This window comes from Oncorhynchus keta, chromosome 24 (genome assembly GCF_023373465.1).
Source record: "Oncorhynchus keta strain PuntledgeMale-10-30-2019 chromosome 24, Oket_V2, whole genome shotgun sequence".
Lineage (NCBI taxonomy): Eukaryota > Metazoa > Chordata > Actinopteri > Salmoniformes > Salmonidae > Oncorhynchus > Oncorhynchus keta.
Genome location: NC_068444.1, coordinates 48,096,148 through 48,117,773, shown reverse-complemented (window position 1 = coordinate 48,117,773; position 21,626 = coordinate 48,096,148). Strand labels below are relative to the sequence as shown.

The 21,626-nt window shown below is 42.2% G+C and overlaps 1 protein-coding gene across 1 annotated transcript; it reads right to left on the bottom strand.

The window, feature by feature from the left end:
• Positions 1-25: 25 nt before the first annotated feature.
• On the bottom strand, positions 26-20,915 carry LOC118357650 (eomesodermin-like). The gene is made up of 6 exons (XM_035734975.2): positions 20,000-20,915; positions 9,371-9,525; positions 8,547-8,668; positions 4,877-5,035; positions 4,504-4,565; positions 26-4,171 (listed from the first exon to the last, which is right to left on the bottom strand). Exons 1-6 carry the CDS (start codon positions 20,545-20,547, stop codon positions 3,376-3,378), a joined length of 1,842 nt encoding a protein of 613 aa, XP_035590868.1. The 5' UTR covers positions 20,548-20,915; the 3' UTR covers positions 26-3,375.
• Positions 20,916-21,626: the final 711 nt, after the last annotated feature.

The window sequence follows — 21,626 nt, the reverse complement described above, 5'->3', positions numbered from 1 at the left end:
ACATTAGAATAAATCAAACACAACATTTTGCATTTCTCTACAGCATTCCTGAATCATCTGAGTCTGTATCCCTTTCCAGCCTCCTCGGGCCGATTGAGTTAATGATGATTTATACACCTCTATAAAACGTGAGGATAATTCATCTCACAGAATGGAAGGTGCCCTACTCCAAGACCAAACAGTGCACATTAAACACAAAGGAAGATGATTCACTATCCAATGTTGGATGGAGAATTTGACCTTTCGAGTCTACACCTTATTCTCTAAGCCTTTTAAAGTCATCATTACTTCTGTAGACAATGGCAATCCCAGGGGACTACATTTCCCACTCACAGGTTTATTCTGATATTGGGGACATGAACGTTAGAGGATGGAAAATAATCATTGGTTATGGAGTGTTTACGGAAGATTTCTATTGTCACGAGTTGGGTTTGTTTTGCTCATTGGAAGGAGTAAGATTACCACTAGGTGGCAGTCCTGAGGAGTCCACACCACGCATACAGAATTCTCTATTTCCCCCAACAGAGACACTCACGAGCTGTCATGTTAGTGCAGGTTCAGTGCCAGTGTAACATACAAAAAGATACAGAGTAAAATGTCAGCACATTTCCATAGCATTTGATAAAACCAACGTTTTTAATTGCTCTTGCCATATTGAACACCTTATAAATAATTGCACTTAAATAACGTAAATAACTCTCCACCTCTTATCAAATAAGATATATTAAGAAACCTCGTCCTTTTTTCGTTTTTTTTTCTCATTTAAACTGCTTAAGGGTAAAACCAAAATGTTCAGGAAGCAATATAATATTTTTGTACAGTGTCCAGCATAAGATTCTGCATAAGAAAACACCTTGCTTGACTTTTCAAGTTCCAGTTTATTCCCTTTCCCTATTTAAAAACATGAAGTCAGTCCAATGTCCTGTGCGAGACCTTTACTGTGCTGCAGCATTATTCCATTATGATGGTGTCACAGTAGTCAAGATTAGTTCCGTTTAGGGATGTCTTTCTGTTTACAAACACACTTCATATAGAGTTCTGCAATACCACAGACCTGATTGTCTTTTCCATCCTATCGCTCCAGTTTTTGTCAGAGAATCCCTGATTAGCCTGACACAAATGGCAGAACTTCCTTTTGAAAGTTGTCACCTACTGTATATAAGTCATGAATGAATAATATAAAAACACTTTGATGAGGTCAACAAAATGAACATCTAGTATACTGTATATGTATGTTTTTTTTTAATACAATTATATCTTACATGAAGTATATTCAATCTTAGCCAGCAGTGTTGACTATAGACACACAGACCTCTATTCTTTTTTAAAATTTTAAAGTGGATGTTTTTGTCACCTTCCAGTGTGAGTGGTTGACTGTGTTTATGAGTCATGTTTTCATGGTTGGCCTGTCACTCACTAAATGCTAATTATACCATGTCTGTCCTCTGTGCATCATATACTGTAATCATATACTTTAGCTACAGAAGTGTGATAAATAATGAGGTCTTGCCTTGATTACATTCCTGTCTCTTTTCTGATGGGCTTGCAATTGGAGCACACAAACCCAGCAATACGTGGCTTAAGACCACCACTATCCCAGGGTCCTCTGAGTGAGTGGCTGACTGTCACCCAATAGTTGTCTGTGGTCATTAGCACCTTGTGAAAGCCAGGGCTCTGATCAGCTCAGACTGGAGGCTCTCTCTCTCTCTCTCTCTATATAGATCTCTTGTCACCTTGCCAGGAAGCTGCGCCTTTGTCACGACATGATGAACCTAACGTCTGGGGGTGGACATGGTCTGTCAGGTCACCCTAACCAAGCCTGGGAGTGACAATACATAGGCTACATGTACCCTGTCTGTTTGGCTCTCTCTTAGCCCTAGGATACATATTTGCCTGGTATCGGGGTGGGTGGAAATGGAGAAGCAACAGAGGTCATCAAATCCAATAAATAAATACAAATACTACCCTATGTTACTATTACCCTGTGTAGGCCATATAATGGGCTTTTGGCATTATGATTGTGTCTGTGTGTTTGTGTGTGTCATTATCAGCTCTCTGTTAGTAGGATTTCCAGTGTGTGTTGTCCGAGTGGCCCCCGTTTTAATGCAGTTATTGATTGTGGTCTTTATTTGTGTGGTGACGGGGACACTCTCAGATTGATTTAAATCACACAGAGGGCGACCTCTGTTACAGTGAAACCGTCAAAAACTTTGACCCTGTAATACCGAACGCAGCTCCCTGAAATGGTCTGGGATGGAAGCCTGAGAGTAAATTCATCCAATGATTTAGGTTCCCTTTGTGCGCTTACAAATTCAAATGAATCGCTATTGTAGTTGCCTCCAGAGTGTCTGTGAGATATGTTGAATTCCATTGTGTTGTGAGTCTTTCAGAGTGGCGACTCCTTATCGGCTGCTAAGGCCAATAGTTCTAAATGACAGACCTGCTGTAGGCTTCAGAAGACCAGTGGAAGACTGGCCCGTCGGGCTTGAGGCTGATTAGCGTTGCCACTTCAGGGCTAAGGTCCCCCTCACCTCTGACACCTGACCTCTGGTCTCTCGCCTGTGTGCTCGACCCTCAGCTTGCAGTTTTTCACTGCTGTCACAAGGGGGAGTTGCAATCTCCTCAGACAGTAGAGGGAGGATAAGTCAGAAATGATTCAATTATGTTATTAACATGCAACCAGTCTTGTACATTGGGGCATGTAATTGTGATCATATACTAAAAGAGTTGGGAGAATAGAGAAATGTCTGTGCGTGAGCATGTGTGTGTGAGAGAGAGAAAGTGTGTGGGCGATTGTGTAAGTGTGTGTGTGTGTGTGTTTGTGTGACGTGGGAAGACCGGACAGTCCCTGCAGGGGTCTGTCAGCAGGTGTGCAGACGTCTTATTTTCTAATCCCCAAACGTTAGAAAGACTTAAGTCACAGGTCTGCGTGTCGTTGTGTCTACGTGTCTCTAGGGCAGTGTCAGTGGACCCAGTCAAATCGCCTTGGCTCTTTGGCCCTCACACACTTTGACAGTCACCTTCAAAGTGTTAGTGTCTGACCTCAAAGGGTCCTTGTTCTGAAACACGTAGCCAACACACAAAGAGAGGGCCTTATGAGTAGAGTAGCCACACGTTTGGGCTATAGAGAGGTCTACTCTATTTGTAAAGTAAGTATATATATATATATGTGTGTGTGTGAAAATAGCTGAGGTACAAGATATCTGGCTTGTCTTCACCCTTTTGTTGTTGGACTTCCGTAGCCAATTGAGCTCCAGTCCAGCGCCATTACATGACTTCATTGGACAGGCAGAGACACACGGCCATGTGGGAGATACTAAAGCACAAAGAGGATCGGGTAGGACACTAGGAGAGGGTATTTACGTGGTGGGGGGCTCAGTGGGTGTAAAAGCCGTAGTAGCCGGCGTCACTACTGATGTCCTTTTCACAGACCTCCGCACTGCGGGTGGGTGGCGAGTTCTCCGTGCTAGAGGCGTAGGGCGACACTCGCGGTTTCTTGCTCTCCACCCCACTCTCGAACAGGCCGGAGTCGGCCGAGTCCACTGATTTGACCGAGGGGGGTTCCAGCCAGGGGTCCTCTCCCCCCACCTCCTTGGGCTTGTCCTGTAGTGGGGGTGGGGGGCGGAGCGGCTCTAGAAGGGACGGGGGGTGGAGTCTGGCGTGACCTGAAGAGGAGGAGTTGATAGAGGACACGGGCCTGAACCAGCCTAGACTGGGGCCGGCTTTACTGGGGTGGGGGTGGTTAAGGTACTGAGGGGAGGGTCGGCTGGTGGTCCAGGCTGCTGAGGAGGCTCCCGAGACGGATACGCTGGCAGAGGCGAAGGGGCTGTCCCCGTAGTAGCCCAGCGCGTGGTGGGCCGACGTCTGCAGGGGAAAGGGCTTGTAGAAGCTGTTGTTAGCAAAGTCACTCTCGTAGGTGTTGAAGTCCAGCCGGTTGGAGGTGACACTCTGCTGGGGGGAAAGGTACCAGCGGCTGTGGGGGCTGGCTGAGGGGTCTTTGGACTGCTGGCCCATGGCAGCCATGTGCTCCCGGCTGTAGAATCGGCTCTGGGGCAGCGGGTTCATGTACTGGTCCGTCAGGTACCCCTGTGTGTAGCAGGTCCCCGCCAAAAACTGCTGGCCCTCGGTGGGGGACGGGGTGAGGCGGTCCGTGTCAGGCGGTGCATACAGCCTAGGCAGGGGAGGTGTTACTTCCTGGCAAAGCCTAAGCCAAAAATATCTCTCAATCAACTAAAAGGCTTCTAACGCCTACTCATATCAACACATCTTTGTGAGATAGAAATACATAGGCCTACTAGTGTTAGCAATTTTACATGATATATTAGATGGAGATATCTAGTGTTGATACGGTTGGACTGAGTAGGTGTGTGAGCACTGTGCCTCAGCGCCTGCTTGTATAGACATAGAGCAGCTTTAAACATTCTCATTCAAGACTAGAGGCCCCTCTGGAGAGCAGGGTTTTGTTTTCTCTTTATTAATTCAGTTATTTTCTGGCATACTCACGTGTCATAACTGTCCCGGAAACCTTTAGCAAAGGGGTTATGGTCTATTTTCAGCTGAGTGATCTGTGTAAGAAATAGCAGGAGACAGGATGGGAGAGGGGGCAAGGATAGGACAGACAGATCGTTGGAGAGAGAGTGTGAGAGCGTAGATGCATTAGAAACAGAGAGAGAGAGAGGGAGAGAGAGAGATCACTGACTGCATGAAATAATTAATGAGGGTTACACACAGTTTATTTTCTTATCATGGGAAAGTCTTCTGCTTTGGCACCTTTGTGCGAGTATACTTCTATTCCTAATTAAGTTATAATTGTCTATGATACGCTATGGAAAAGGGCACGCCCAATGAGCTGTTGAGGTCAGGCGAGGTGACTCACGTCTGCATTTTGATAGGCTGTGACAGCGATGAATTGGTTCTCCGGAAAGATGAAGGTCTGGGCCTTGTTGGTGAGGAAGGGGTCCTCAGAACCATCGTCCTTCACCTCAATGATGTGCAGCCGCGGCTGGTACTTATGGAGTGACTGCAGCACGATCATCTAGGAGGGAACAGCACTGTAGAGTTAGTTATAGAAGAGCATTACGACCATCATAGCCTTAGGAAGTAGTGGGGGTGCTGCGGTATTTTTCGCTGTGGGAGGGGAGGGGGGATGCTGAGAATTTTGGGTCAAAGGGGGAGGGGGCGGGGCTGAAAAAAAAGTGTTATCCGCGCTACAGATGGCTATATCGGTCTGCTAATACAGGACTAGTAAAGGCCCAGTGCACTACATTTGTGAGAACATACATACACACACACACACACACACACACACACACACACACACACACACACACACACACACACAGCGCATTCAGAAAGTATTCAGAAAGTATTCAGACCCCTTCACTTTTTCCACATTTTTTCCCACAATTACGTTACAGCCTTATTCTAAAATTGATTAAATAATTATTTTCCCTCATTGATCTACACACAATACCCCATAATGACAAAGGAAAAGCAGGTTTTTATAAATGTTTGCTAAATTCAAAAAATTATAAACAGAAATACCTTATTTCATAAGTATTCAGACCCTTTGCTATGAGACTCGAAATTGAGCTCAGGTGCATCCTGTTTCTATCGATCATCCTTGAGATGTTTCTACAACTTGATTGGAGTCCACCTGTGGTAAATTCAATTGATTGGACATAATTTGGAAAGGGACACACCTGCCTATATAAGTTCCCACAGTTGCATGTCAGAGCAAAAACAAAGCCATGAGATAGAAAGAATTGTCCAGCTCCGAGACAGGATTGTAATTGAGGCACAGATCTGGGGAAAGGTACCAAAAGATTTCTGCAGCATGGAAGGTCCTCAAGAACACAGTGGCCTCCATAATTCTAAAATCGAAGAAGTTTGGAACCACCAATACTGGCCGCCTGGCCATACTGAACAATCGGGGGAGGCGGACCTTGGTCAGGGAGGTGACCAAGAACCCGACGGTCAGAATTCCTCTGTGGTGATGGGAGAAACTTCCATAAGGACAACCATCTCTGCAGCACTCCATCAATCAGGCCTTTTTGGTAGAGTAACCAGATGGAAACCACTCCTCGCTAAAAAGGCACATGACAGCCCACTTATAATTTGCCAAAAGGCACCAAGATTCTCTGGTCTGATGAAACCAAGATTGAATTATTTGTCCTGAATGCCAAGTGTCACATCTAGAGGAAACCTGGCACCATCCCTACAGTGAAGCATGGTGGAGGCAGCATCATGCTGTGGGGATGTTTCAAGGGCAGGGTCTGGGAGGCTAATCAGGATCGAAGCAAAGATGAACGGCACAAAGTACAGAGAGATCCTTGATGAAAACCTGCTCCAGAGCGCTCAGGACCTCCGAATGTGGCGAAGGGTCACCTTCCAACAGGACAACAACCTTAAGCACACAGCCATGACAATGCAGGAGTGGCTTCGGGACAAGTCTCTGAATTTCCTTGAGTGGCCCAGTCAGAGCCCGGACTTCAACACATTTGAACATCTCTGGAGAGACCTGAAAATATCTGTGCAGCAACGCTCCCCATCGAACCTGACAGAGTTTGAGAGGATCTGCACAGAAGAAAGGGGGAAACTCCCAAAATACAGGTGTGCCAAGCTTGTAGCGTCATGCCCAAGAAGACTTGAGGGTTACACGCAAAAAAACTGTTTTTGCTTTGTCATTTTGTGGTATTGTGTGTAGATTGCTGACAATTATTGTTTTCTAAATCCATTTTACAACAAGGCTGTAACGTAACAAAATGTGGAAAAAGTTAAGTGGTCTGAATACTTTCCGAAAGCACTGTGTATATATATATATATATATATATATATATATATATTAGAGGTCGACCGATTAATCAGCATGGCCGATTAATTAGGACCGATTTCAAGTTTTCATAACAATTGGTAATCGGCATTTTTGGACGCCGATTATGGGCGATTACATTGCACTCCACGAGGAGACTGCGTGGCATGCTGACCACCTGTTACGCGAGTGCAGCAAGGAGCCAAGGTAAGTTGCTAGCTAGCAAGCATTAAACTGATCTTATAAAAAACAATACATCTTAATATAATCACTTGTTAACTACACGTGGTTGATGATATTACTAGTCTAACTAGCTTGTCCTGCAAATAATCAATGTGGTGCCTGTTAATTTATCATCGAATCACAGCTTACTTCGACAAACGGGTGATGATTTAACAAGCGCATTTGCGAAAAAAAGCACTGTCATTGCACCAATGTACCTAACCATAAACAGCAATGCTTTTCTTAAAATAAAATCAATACACAAGTATATATTTTTTAAACCTGCATATTTAGTTAAAATAAATTCATGTTAGCAGGCAATATTAACTAGGGAAATTGTGTCACTTCTCTTGCGTTCTGTGCAAGCAGAGTCGGGGTATATGCAGCAGTTTGGGCCGCCAGGCTCGTTGCGAACTGTGTGAAGACCATTTCTTCCTCACAAAGACTTGCCTGAATTTTAGCCAGCAAAATTTAGACTTATGGATGCCACCCGTTCGATTAAATACGGAACGGTTCCGTATTTCACTGAAAGAATAAACGCTTTGTTTGCGAAATGATAGTTTCCGGATTTCACCATATTAATGACCTAAGGCTCGTATTTCTGTGTGTTTATTATATTGTAATTATGTCTATGATTTGATATTTGATAGAGCAGTCTGACAGAGGTGGTAGGCAGCAGCAGGCTCGTAAGAAATTCAATCAAACAGCACATTCCTGCGTTTGCCAGCAGCTCTTCGCAATGCTTGAAGCACAGCACTCTTTATGACTTCAAGCCTATCAACTCCCGAGATTAGGCTGGCAATACTATAGTGCCTATAAGAACATCCAATAGTCAAAGGTATATGAAATACAAATGGTATAGAGAGAAATAGTCCTATAATTCCTATAATAACTATAACCTAAAACTTCTTAACTGGGAATATTGAAGACTCATGTTAAAAGGAACCACCAGCTTTCATATGTCCTAATTTTCTAAGCAAGGAACTTAAACGTTAGCTTTTTTACATGGCACATATTGCACTTTTACTTTCTTCTCAAACACTGTGTTTTTGCATTATTTAAACCAAATTGAACATTTTTCATTATATATTTGAGACTAAATAGATTTTTATTTATGCATTTTTTATATTAAGTTAAAATAAAAGTGTTCATTCAGTACTGTTGTAATTGTCATTATTACAAATATATATATATAAATAAAAATAGTCTGATTAATCGGCATCAGCTTTTTTTTTTTTGGTGTGTCGGTATCGGTGTTGAAAAATCATAATCGGCCGACCTCACATTATATACATATATTTTTCATTATTTTTCTGGGGGGAGGGGGGCACCCTCAGCACCCCTACTATGACGACCATGAAATACGATCAAAAGCACCATCAATAGAAAATCTAATTTAGATAAATATTCAAACTACTGAACAAACACACAAACAGGAAAAAAGCAACAACATAAAACATTAGGATTTTATGACATATTTAAATGACTTTCTGAGCATACTGTATTCTGTTACCTGTGCAACGTTGTTGGAGCTGCCCTTGTTATTGGTGAGCTTGAGCTTGCCAAACGACACCTCCTGCCTCATCCAGTGAGCCCCTGTGTTGGGAGAGTCTGGGTGCATATACATCCTGTTCCCTATGGGAAAGAGTTAATAACAACGTTAATGAAGCCTTCCTGAGCCCTTTATAAGTCTACATAAGCCTATATAAATGCTTCACAAATCATTTACAAGCAAATGCCCTACTACACAATCACAGCTCCAGTTAACATCGGCACAATAACATTCTAACCCGCCACCACATTAGCTACCATGGCAATGTTACCACAACTACCACTACACTGTAATAAGTCCGGTGCCACACAGCCACCATACCTGCTATGACACAAGTTGACCTATTTCGATGACTGCAGTGCTGTGTGGTAGTTCAAATTGATGCTCTAACTCTCAAGGCTCCTCTGGAGGAGTATTGGGGATTCACTGATTGTACCACTGTATGTCATTGATTGGAGCTGTATGGATGACAGAGAGTGTGGTGTGGAAATATTATAAACTGGGTGGATCGAGCTCTGAATAGTGATTGGCTGAAAGCCGTGGTTTATCAGACCGTATACCACGGGTGTGACAAAACCTTACTTTGAACTGTTCTAATTATGTGTAGTAACCAGTTTATAATAGCTATAAGGCCCCTCGGGGGTTTGTGGTATACGGCCAACAGTGAAGCGCTGTATGCAGTCACTCCGCATTGCGTCTATCTTAAGAACAGCCCTTAGCAGTGGTATATTGTTTATATACCACAACCCCTCTGGCCTTATTGCTTAATTATAATACAATCATACCTGGCATGTTGCCCTCTGCTTTGCCACACTGGACCCACTTGCCTCCCTGGTACCTCCAGTGGTGCTGGTCAGCCAGGACCACGTCCACATACACATTGTAGTGGGCTGACGGGTCCAGAACGCTGATGTTGAAACTCAGGAAGGGGAACATCCTCCTAGAGTAGAAGAGAGATCATGGTCAGATGAGAGAAGAGGGAGTTATATTTGGTTTGGGGCCTCCCTGGTGGCGCAGTGGTTAAGGGCGCTGTACTGTAGCGCCAGCTGTGCCATCAGAGACTCTGGGTTCGCGCCCAGGCTCTGTCGTAACCGGCCGCGACCGGGAGGTCCGTGGGGCGACGCACAATTGGCCTAGCGTCGTCCTGGTTAGGGAGGGTTTGGCAGGTAGGGATGTCCTTGTCTCATCGCGCACCAGTGACTCCTGTGGCGGGCCGAGCGCAGTGCGAGCTAACCAAGGTTGCCAGGTGCACGGTGTTTCCTCAGACACATTGGTGCGGCTGGCTTCCGGGTTGGATGCGCGCTGTGTAAAGAAGCAGTGCGGCTTGGTTGGGTTGTGTATCGGAGGACGCATGACTTTCAACCTTCGTCTCTCCCGAGCCCGTACGGGAGTTGTAGCGATGAGACAAGATAGTAGCTACAAAAGCAATTGGATACCACTAAATTGGGGATAAAAAGGGTTCAAATTAAAAATAAATTAAATATACAACAAAAGAGATGTACTGTAGGGCAAGATTTAATTGAGAGGAAAATACCACAAAAAAATGCATTTCTTGGTATTTGTTTTATTGGTCCACTGTTGATACAGTCAAAAAGACAGTTGACTAATGAAACAAATAGCAAAATATAGTTTGAGTGGAATTATTCCATGAAGAAACACAAATATGATACAGTATTGCTCTTTCTAATAACCTTATAATGTTTGGTGTACACGTTTTACCCCTATTATTCCAATGTGGATATACACAGTACAAACAATTGGAATTCATTCATTTCTTGACTTGACAGCTTTTACAACACTACCATCAGAATGACTAAATCTACTTCGAGCTACAAATTGTACAACAATCTGAACCAACCCCAAGGCATCTTTGTCAGAAACAACATTGAGCAAGATAGAGAGGGGATTTCTTTTTAAAAGCTCTGTGTGTGTTTCTTCTGTGTGAGGTCAGATGGCTGAGGGGCAGAGCGGGGTGATAGGAGAGGGGGGGGGCAGGGTGTTGTAGTGGAGGTGAATATTTAATATGGCTGTTAATAAAAGATGGGCCAGAAAGCAGCGTCTGATTGCTGGAGCTTTACTTGGTGAACTGATTTGATCACCGGGGCAGTCACTGAGGAGGTAACGTGGAGGTCAGCCTGTCCCAAGGCAATACAGTGGGGAAATGGAGGGTAAAGTTTGTCCAAAAACAGGAAAAACGCACTCATACATACATAATGTACTGTAAAACACACACACACACACACAAGGCTACCGGGACAGCATGGCACAACACAACCACAGGATTACTTTCTGTCGGCGTGGATTAACGGTCTCTAAGCCTGTGTACATTTTATAACCCTTTGCCCTTTGTCGCCCTGGCATATACACTATACATATCAGTTTACACTAGGCTGTATATGCCTTCATTATGATACTGCAAGTTGCGGCTGTTTGAGATAAGCACAGGGTAATTGATGTTGCTTTGCTTTTGGCGTGCTGTTTTGATACTTCATAGTACCTGAGGCTATAGCTGTATAGCACTTCCAACGCAACACATAGACCAAGATAGTGGGCCTCTAGTGAAGGTAGATACTTGATCAGATAAGGCTGTGCCCACTCCTTAGTGGTTCAAAAAGCTGTGCTAAAAACACACTTCCTTTCCAGATACTCTCACCACCACCACCAACTAGCCAACTCAGGAAATAACTATTATGGTGAGAACCTGAATGCAATTTCTGCTACGATATTCATCATTAATACTGAAGGTGCTTACGTTTTAGAGGGTTATTTGTTAGTTGACTACTATGGTGAGAATATGAAGGCAATTTCTGCTATAATATTCCGAATTAATACTGAAGGCACTTACATTTTATAGGGTTATATGAAGGTTGCTTTAAATGAAACCATGGTAACGTATGTAATGCTACAATACTATAGCAGAGATTGAGAGAGAGCTACTCTCTGCCTCTTACACTGACAGCCCTGTCTACCTCGGTATGACAGAAGGGGCATTACCTTTTCCACTTGGTGTGAGCCTATAAAGTCAGCTCATTTAAATTCAGTCTGCTCGACCCTCAAGCTCTTTCAGCATTTAGCAGTGTAAAACAAGTGAGGTGTATAAAGAGACGTTTCTTTTGGGGGCAAATGTTTGTTTGTGTGTGTGTGTGTGGGGGGGGGGCAGAGGGCATCCACTCTGGAGGGTAACTCCTACTCCAATTGGGTGGGTGTGTGTGCGTGGCATATGTGTGTATCTCACAGATTTCAATACCACAGTCAATTAGTCAAGGCAAACTGTACTCTGCTGAGACAGCGTTAACCTCTCCTCTTCAATGACAGACATTAGGGAACCCAAAGGATCTGTGCCAGAATACTATATAATACATTAAAATGTATTCAGAAAACAGACCACCTCAGGTTGTGACATTGTTATAAAATCTGTTTGGTTTGTGTTTGTTCTGCATGCTTTTATGTGACAAGATGGAAGAGGCTGTCATATCTGTACGAGGAAATGTGCCATTGACAAAACCCACACGAGACCTTACACGCATCATACCCTATGGTAAGACAAAATACAATTGGGTGATGATATTTTTTCCTTTTACAGTAAATCTCCACACTGTTGGATATGAATATGTCTACCTGAATCATGGGCAGTCCAGTGCAACAATCAATCTCAAATCTCTGTGAAACCCAAGTATTGTGGCAGCTCCTTAGCTGCTAGGACATAACAGGTGATAGGTTTCTCCTTCCATGGCTGTGTTTAATATAAGTGAAAACAGACACTGGCACTGTTTGAGTCATGAGTGGAACCCCATTACCCTAAAAACAGAAAACAAGAACACTGATAGCTGACATTTTCCTTCACTGATATTGTCAGACTTATTTAAACTGAGGCCTTTTATAGGAAATCAGAACTTGTCGAGAGGAAACCAAAAGGCGAGCCACAGAGATGTGGGGGAGGTTCAGGGGTTTTCATTATTGATTATGCAGGATGAGATCTGGAAACTTCTCTGGCTGAGTCTGAAAGGCAGAGAGCCTGACTGAGAGTGGGCAGCCACAGACTGGTCTAGCCATGCCATGATTCCATGTCTATTGACTCCTACATTACTGTCTGTGTGCCACAGGTAGTACCTGTTCTAACTAAATCAGCATATTTACGTCAAATACTTGCCAGACAGCCAATCATTCAACATGTGGGTGTAGTTGGGAAAAACAAAGCTCAATGACAAACAAACATCGGCTGGGGTTAGAGAGAAAGAGAAAGGGGGTAGCCCTGGGGATGTGAAGCAGAAGCCGGTGAGTGACTGCATATTCACAGGGGAGAAGACTTTTCTGCTTGAGTGCACCCACTGATTCAACAGGACAGGAGTTCAGGTCCAGTTTATGTCACCACACATGTACACTTGATCATCGGTGATGAAAACATGCCAGTCTACAGCTGCTGCTGGACACAAGGAGAGTATCACACTATTTATAGGCACCTATTCTCTATCCAATGGATCGAGGTACAGTACAGAGAACCTTTGTGTAGACAGAAGACCGAACAGCAGCTCAGGAATATAGTCAGATGATGTTATTTGATAACACTATGAAGATATGATTGATAATGTACTGTTTGCATTGGACTTTAGATATTGGCTGGACAGTAATTAAAATACACAGAATATATTCAAACAACATATTTTTGCTGAAAGCATGAATTTTAGGAATGCACGATATATCTGTGAACATATCGGAATCGATGTCTAGTTTAACGCCCAATGTGCAAAACCGATGTCAAAACTGACGTGCATATATAATGAAGGAACATGACGTAAAGACACCACGTAAAATTTTGCTCTATACTTGCAACACACAGCATTCCTAAACTAGCCCACAATGTCTGCTGTGTGGATCGAGCAGTCAACAAGTCAAGCAGTCATTTGAAAGAGTAAGAACACTTCAGTGAGACAACGCAAAGGCAAAATCCATGAAAGCCAAGATAATGGAATTCATTGCCCTTGACAATCAACCATTCTCAGTCGTGGGTGATGTTGGCTTTCGACAACTGGTTGTGCCCTTGACAATCAACCATTCTCAGTCGTGGGTGATGTTGGCTTTCGCCAACTGGTTGAGCACCGGTTAACACTACCAAGTGCTCTATTTTTCAGATGTTGCCCTACCGTAGTTACACAGTAATAGCCTCACTGCTATCAGCTTCACGACATACATACTGTGGAACGTCGTTTGGATTTTTGCGTGTCAAAAAAGATACAATAGCACTGTCAAAGCTGTACAAAAAAGTCAGGAAACAAGTAAACACCGGCCACGAACGATGTGTTTACAATACCGTGTTGGTAATTAAGCATAATTTGTTCAACCGCAACTTCTGGGGTAGCTAGCTTTAGCTTGGTACCTAGCTAGCACCAATACAACCAGCCTGAAAACAATGACCAGTAGAAACTGCAGTCATGTTCATTATTCTTAGCAATGATTTAGGAATCCTTGTGAGTAAGTATTCGCTAAGTTGCCACTTGTTGTTCGCCTATTGAAATTGAAATTATGTCATACTTTATTTTGAAGGCTAACCTTAAAGTCCACTATTGTGGCTAATCCTTATTGTGGCTAGCTTTACAGATGGGTCCGACAACCATTAGTCAAATAAGAACTGTCTTTAAAAATTAGGGTAATTTTAGATGATGACACCTAGCCTTATAGTTAGCTAGCTAACTATAGCTATCGAAACAGATGTCGTTTTGCTATGTTTTTGGGGAAGAACATTGTTTGCATCCATGAGCTAGCTAGCTTTTTTTTTAAATGGCCAGCACTGTAGGTGTGCGAGACAACTTTACCAGCATCATAGCAAACATATCGATGACTCATTGTGACATATGAAATACGAGTGATAGTGTAATCAATGTGTAATAACTACGTAAAAAAATGTATGAACGTGTTAAATTATTATGTGATGTGCAGTCCCATTCAAGTCCTGATTGGTCAACAAGCTTACTTGACACGTCAAATAGTGTTATTTCACACACCAAATAGTGTTAAATAGTATATTTATAGACATGCAAAGACCCAAATGGCATTCCATAGAAGTCCTGGTTGAGAATGAAATGACTCAACAAATGGACAACGAAACAGCACAGCAAGTATGTGAAAGAAATAGGGTTTGATTATGTTTTACTGGTAATGGGGACATACGTAAATGCCAACAAAATAACTTTTTGGTCAGTGTGGTGTGTGAGTGTGTGTAACCTTTATTTAACTATGCAAGTCAGTTGACGGACTACCCCGGCCAAACCTGGACGACGCTGGGCCAATTGTGCGCTGCCCTATGGGACTCCCAATCACGGTCGGATGTGATACAGCCCGGATTCAAACCAGGGACTGTAGTGACGCCTCTTGCACTGAGATGCAGTGCCTTAGACCGCTGCGTCCATGTGTTGCGTCCATGTGTGTTTGTGTAACTGTAGTAGAATGCTTAAAAGGCTGCTAGAATTGTAAATATCGGATATCGGTATCAGTTTTGTTTTGGCAAGGAAAATATTGGATATCGGTATCGGCCAAAAATGTCATATCGGTGCATCACTAATGAACTTCAAATCAAAGGTTTCTATGAGTGGGTGCCACCATACATGCAGCGCTCTACGGCAACGCAGACTTTTTAAAAATATATTTTTTTACAAGTAGCATGTGTGTGCCTAAGTTTAAAAATGGAGTCAAACACGAAGAAATTTGTGCTCCTAAACTATTTTACTACAGTGTGAGTAAAATGGTCACACTGTAGAGGCATGACATGCTCCCCATTCTCGACATCTTTCAAGAGGCGATGAGAACCTAAACATCAGAGCATATAGGAAGTACTTGGGTTAGTTCCTTCTGAAAAGTTGGTATTAGAGGTTTCTGCAAGACACTGCATACTTTATGTATGCACACACCAACATCTGTACAGGATGTGACAAGTTGTTTAAAAAGTCTAAGACATCAAAACCTTGAAATAGTCCCTACTTCTGCTTCACTGGAGAGAGAGAGAGGTGGAGCATATATGCATTACCCAGCCACAGACTAGGTTGCACTTGATGTTGACAGACACTGATTGCTATATCTCTACAAACGCTTATGTGCATTTTTATTTAACCCCAGTTTTCAGAAACACAGCTACAGCTACAGTAAATAAACCTAAAAGCATAAAACGTCCAACACTTTCTGCTACAGTGTCAACGGCCAACATAGTATTACTCCATGAACTTGAATAGTAAAAAAAAGTATTACAAACATTGGATTTATATAGTACTTTTATAGGACCAAAGACACTTAAAACCAATCAACAAAAACTACTTTATCCTTTGAGGAGTGTTCATTACTTGTTTATTTATAAATGGGTTATAAACAGTCAAAACACAATGGTTTAATTACATTGTGATTGATTGATCCTAGTTACAATGTTGAATGTTTAAATGTTTTTTTTTGGAACATATAAAGTGAGAAATATATACTTGATGTGTTTCTCACAACATTACCGAGATTCATTGAACCAGAGAGACAGAGATGTATTTTCTCTCTGAGCAGGTTACCATGATTCCCGTGAGTCTCAGGTTAGGGCAGAACTCTTCCTCTGAAATGGGCTGCCTACACTGTAAGAACTTACTCAATCATATCTCCGTCCAAGAAAACATCTTGCTATAGATCAATAACAGTTAGAGATGTCATCCAATTATAGAGTATTCAAAATTTGAATACTACAACAATCCAAAAAGCACACAACATAATGCTCATGTCTTCTTGGTCCTTCTGTAGCTCAGTTGGTAGAGCATGGCGCTTGTAACGCCAGGGTAGTGGGTTCGATTCCCGGGACCACCCATACGTAGAATGTATGCACACATGACTGTAAGTCGCTTTGGATAAAAGCGTCTGCTAAATGGCATATATATATATATATTTTTTCTTTGACAAGAGACGTTTCTGAAACCTAACAATGGCTGAATGCAGTGGTTGCTAAAAGTGCATGTCTTTGTTAAAACCTCTTGAGTGTAGGGGGCAGTATTTTGATGTTTGGATGAAAAACGTACCCAAATGAAACTGACTATTTCTCAGGCCCAGAATCTAGAATATGCATATAATTGTCAGATTAGGATAGAAAACACTTTAAAGTTTCCAAAACTGTCAAAATATTGTCTGTGAGTATAATAGAACTGATATTGCAGGCGAAAACCTGAGGAAAATCCAAGGAGGAAGTTATTTTGATAGCTCCCTGGTCCATTGCATCCCTTCCCTCCATTTAAATGGATATCAACCAGATTCATTTTCCTATGGCTTCCACATGGTGTGAACAGTCTTTAGACATAGTTTCAGGCTTTTATTCTGAAAAATGAGCGGGAAAGATCACATCATGCCAGTGGATGGCTGGGTGCCAGCAGCGTTTTGCATGCGTGAGCAGCTTGGAGGAGACATTTTCTCTCTCTCTCCTATTGAAGAAGCTACGGTTGAAATATTATCAATTATTTATTGTAAAAACAACCTGAGGATTTATTATAAAAAAACGTTTGACATGTTTCTACGAACTTTACGGATACTATTTGGAATTTTCGTCTGCCCCGTCGTGACTGCTCGAGCCTCTGGATTTCTGAACATAACGCGCCAAACAAATGGAGGTATTTTGAATATAGAAATAATCTTTATGGAACAAAAGGAACATTTATTGTGTAACCGGGAGTCTCGTGAGTGCAAACATCCGAAGATCATCAAAGGTAAGCGATTCATTTTATTGCTTTTCTGACTTTCGTGACCAATCTACTTTGCTGCCAGCTGTTTGTAATGTTTTGTCTGCTGAGAGAGATGCCATTACATAAACGCTTGTATAGCTTTCGCAGAAAAGCATTTTTGAAATCTGACACGCCAGGTGGATTAACAACAAGCTAAGCTGTGTTTTGCTATATTGCACTTGTGATTTCATGAAAATTAAATATTTTTAGTAATTTAATTTGAATTTGATGCGCTGCAATCCAGCGGATATTGACGAAAATGATCCAGCTAAAAGGATGGGTGCGCCAAGAAGTTTTAAATTCCAATCATGTTGAACCAGCACCTAACATAATCTCCTCAGTTGTTTCTATCAGCAATCTAAGTACATGGTGGACCACTATCACAATCAATAGCAACCTCTCACCAACAGGTATGGTTCCATTTCCACTGCCATGAGTCAAAGAGTCAGTGGTGGAGGAGATGGCTGGTCCAAGCCCATGTTAAATTAATTGGTCTTGTCTTACAGGAACACTTGAAAAGAGCAGGAGAACCCTTGCCCCTGCTGCATGCCTAGGGATTGCTGCACATTTCAAAAGGCCAGACTTGTTCTTCTGAGGGAATGGGATCCTCACTCCCTATACTCTTAACTGTACCAGAGAAGAGGTGTGAGTGAAGAAAGAGGGGAAAAAAGATTGCCTTCCTTCCTGGACTTCAAAAGGTGCCTAGCACCACTGCTCTGTGTATGGCCATCTGAAGCCTCGCTGGTGCCTGCTCTGCCCTTCACCCCATACCCCTCTCTCTCCCTTTCTTGCGTGCACTTGCGTGCTCTCTCTATGTCTCTCTCTCTACAGTATGTCTCTCTATGTGTCTCTCCATGTCTCTCTCTCTCTACAGTATGTCTCTCTGAGTCTCTCTATATGAGTCTCTGAGTCTCTCTGTCTCTATGAGTCTCTCTGAGTCTCTCTGTCTCTTTATGAGTCTCTCTCTGTCTCTCTCTCTGTCTCTCTCTCACCCTTTCACTTAGCTCCAATGGGAGTGAGTAGCATTAGAGAACCCAATGGTTCCAATACTTTTCTTTCACTATCAGTGGAAAATGATATCATGAGAGTAGCTATTTGGTGGTAAGTCTGTTTACACATAATGTATTTCATATCAATGTGCATGTGATCATTAATATCATGACTATGTAGGCATGTATGTTGCCTGTGCCTCTGTGTTTGCGTGTGTGTGTGTGTGTGTGTGTGTGTGAAGGGGGTGGCGGGGGGCACGGCAATATGTGTATTTTAAGATATGCATTAATTACTTTAATTATAAGAGCCGAGATGACCATGACCAGACTGTCATTTTCCACAGGGTTATCTGCCAGGAGAGGTTATATCAAAAACTGACAAACGCACACACAGACATACACAGAGGCAAGCACCAATATACTGTAGGCCTACACAATCATGATAGTAATGATTCGAGTAGAGAGATGAATGCGATTGACAGAACCTGAACCAACTGTCACTGATTTAAACCATTACAGAGAAGTGGGAGTGTTCTTTTAATTTGGAATACGGTTTTATTTTCATATTTACCATTTTAGCAGCACAAAATTGCATTTGAAACCAATAGGAAAATGGTTCAATTAGAGACGGCGGATTATGCCAGCGTGGTGATACACTCGGCATGCACTTCAGGGAGTCAGGCTGAAGTATCATAATGTTTTCCAGCAACAATATTTCCATGTTATTGTGGCTAGTATTTATGCTCCTCATCATAGCACATTGGACTCAAACCAGCGCATGAGAACTTGGATTGCTTTGCCTAAAATGTTCATGATAAGTTGCACAAGTTAAATCAGTTAGAACATATAATTTAAAAAAATATGCAAAGGAAAACTAGAAAAATATGTGAGAAGCTCACAATGTTGGAGTTTATTTCAAGTTAAGCTTAAATAGCATGCAGATTTCATGATGGGCAAAAAGCAACAACTAAAATAGCCAGCTAGTTTAACATGTAAATGATTATGTTTTGTGCATCATATGAATTAATATCGAATAAACAAGCCTGAATATTTTTGAGCACTTTGTTAGTCTGTAGCGGGTCAATAGTCTCATGCCGTGTCTGGATTCATTCTTATGGGCCCAATTCATTTTCGTGTGACATACTCGGCTTTGGCAGTTTGGCACGCACTGGATATGGCTAACATTATGTAGCCTACACATACAATGTTTAGGAATGAGTTTGAGGAAAACATGAGCAATGCACCAAGGAACAACTTTCCCTGAACTTTCTCACCAATGATTAGCTCACATGTTCTCATGCCTTGAGACCTGTCAAAAACGTTTTAGCGCGATTGACATAGGCCTACATTACCTATGGAAGGAACTAACACATTTTGCTGGTTGAATTCATGTTGTTTCCACCTCATTTCCACCGAAAACAATACGTTGTGACGATGTTGTATCAACATAGAAAACTGATTGGATTTGAAAAAAATCATCAAAGGGATTTTTTAAAATTTTTTATCCAACGTTTAGCTTAAATCCATTGTCATGGTGTCATGTTGAATTCACGTTAGTTGACAACTCAACCAAAAAAATACATTTGGAACTCACGTCTGTGCCCAGTTTATTGTCATTTGGTGTCTACATCAGATGCTATAGGCTTATAATAAACAGGCAATAACGTTTCCCTCTGAGGGAATTTGCTTTTTTACTCACCGTCCCTGTTTCGTTATGATCATTTCCGTTTGGTATTTGTGGAACTTCGCCCACAGAGGATAGTTGTTGAGGAGAGCCTGCGTCTTCCCGCACACCTGTAGCCCAGGTAATGGGTAGAGCGGAGTGCGAGGGTACCCGTGTTGAAAGGGTGCGGAATAACTCTCTGAAGAGGCAGGGTAAACTTCTTTGCTAGTTGTCGAGAAACCTTCGCCTCCCGTCGGTAAATAAGTCTGTCCCATTCCGTTTCTAGTTGGCGACCTGACACTGCTGAAGTGGCAGCTATTGAGGGGAGTTGGTGAGTAAAACCTCCCGGGTTGTGCTCCGAAACCTGCCACAGTTTGGTCTGCGTGGTATGGCAGTACCAACCCGTCTTGTCCGTTTTGAATTGCGTCTTGGTAATATAACCTGGTGTCCTGAATTCCCATTTTGAACTCCGCTAAATCCTTGCTGCGTTGAAGGTGATTGTTGATATCGGTGTCTTTTCCGAAAGTTTGCGTATCAGTCCCATTCAACATACTGAGATAAAGATTGGGACCTATGCCGCCCATGTGCAGCCCCAGTCTCAGTGTATGCGCAATGTCATAGGTTCACCGTGCCCCTTTTGTTTCAAGTCGAGTGGAATGAAAGCGCGTTTAACGATTTTGAGATAAAGGCACACAAATCAACATTTCGTCCACCTACCGTTTTTTGTTCACCCAATAACTAAATAATATGTTGTAAAGTTCATAGAACAATAGGTATATCGACTTCTGGAAAACGCACCCTCAACTTCAATATATCAAGAAATAGGCAATATTTTTAGTAAAAGTCACGGGTTAATGATTTTATCGTTAACCTTCGGAAATAATTGACTTGTCTTTTTTTCCAAGAGTCCCTACCAGTGTCTCAAAACACATGCCCTGCTTCCTAACCTATGATATATACATTTAGCGATTGGTAATTGGCTGGAGGTGGGTCTGATTCCGAAGCTGGACGTGATAGGCTTGAATTTCGCAAAGACCCTCCCCATTTCCCAAGGACTTGCTCGTGCGGCTCATATAGTCTAAATAAGCAGACGACACGATAAACAATTGTCAAACTATTAAACTCTCTGAAACGGTTGTGAGTGCAACGTTCTCTCACTTTAGTCTACTTAATGTCAATAACACATTTTAGGAAATATAAAGTCCATTGATTACTGGAATTGCATGTGATCAAAATAAACTCAATATTTTATTGTAGTGGCAGATGCAGGTAGGCAATGATACAATCATTAACCCGTTATAATGAACATTATAATAATAACAACATCAACAATAGTATTATGATTACTTAGTAGTAATCTACTATAATGCTACTGTACTAGGCCTAATAGCCTAATGATAAATGAGTCATTTTGAATACAGCATACAGAGAAATTAAACAGATAATAAACATACACATACATATAGGCATATTGTTCATCAGATGTAAATTATTCCTATAGCTTGATAAAATAGTCATACCCTAACTGTTGTGAGCCTATTCTTCGATAGCCTAATTCTTCTCTGATTTTGGCCCACAATATTTTGCCCTTTTGTTATAAAACGAACAAACAAACAAAAACAAGTTAATGGTTAGTCTTTCGTTTAATCGTAACCTTAAGATA

Coding starts and splice junctions, on each gene's coding strand:
- LOC118357650 (XM_035734975.2), bottom strand. CDS start 20,547: ATGGGCGGCATAGGTCCCAATCTTTATCTCAGTATGTTGAATGGGACT. Junction 8,669..9,370: donor AGCAGAGGGCAACATGCCAG/GTATGATTGTAT, acceptor TCTTTCCCATAG/GGAACAGGATGTATATGCAC. Junction 4,172..4,503: donor TTCCGGGACAGTTATGACAC/GTGAGTATGCCA, acceptor TCCCCTGCCTAG/GCTGTATGCACCGCCTGACA.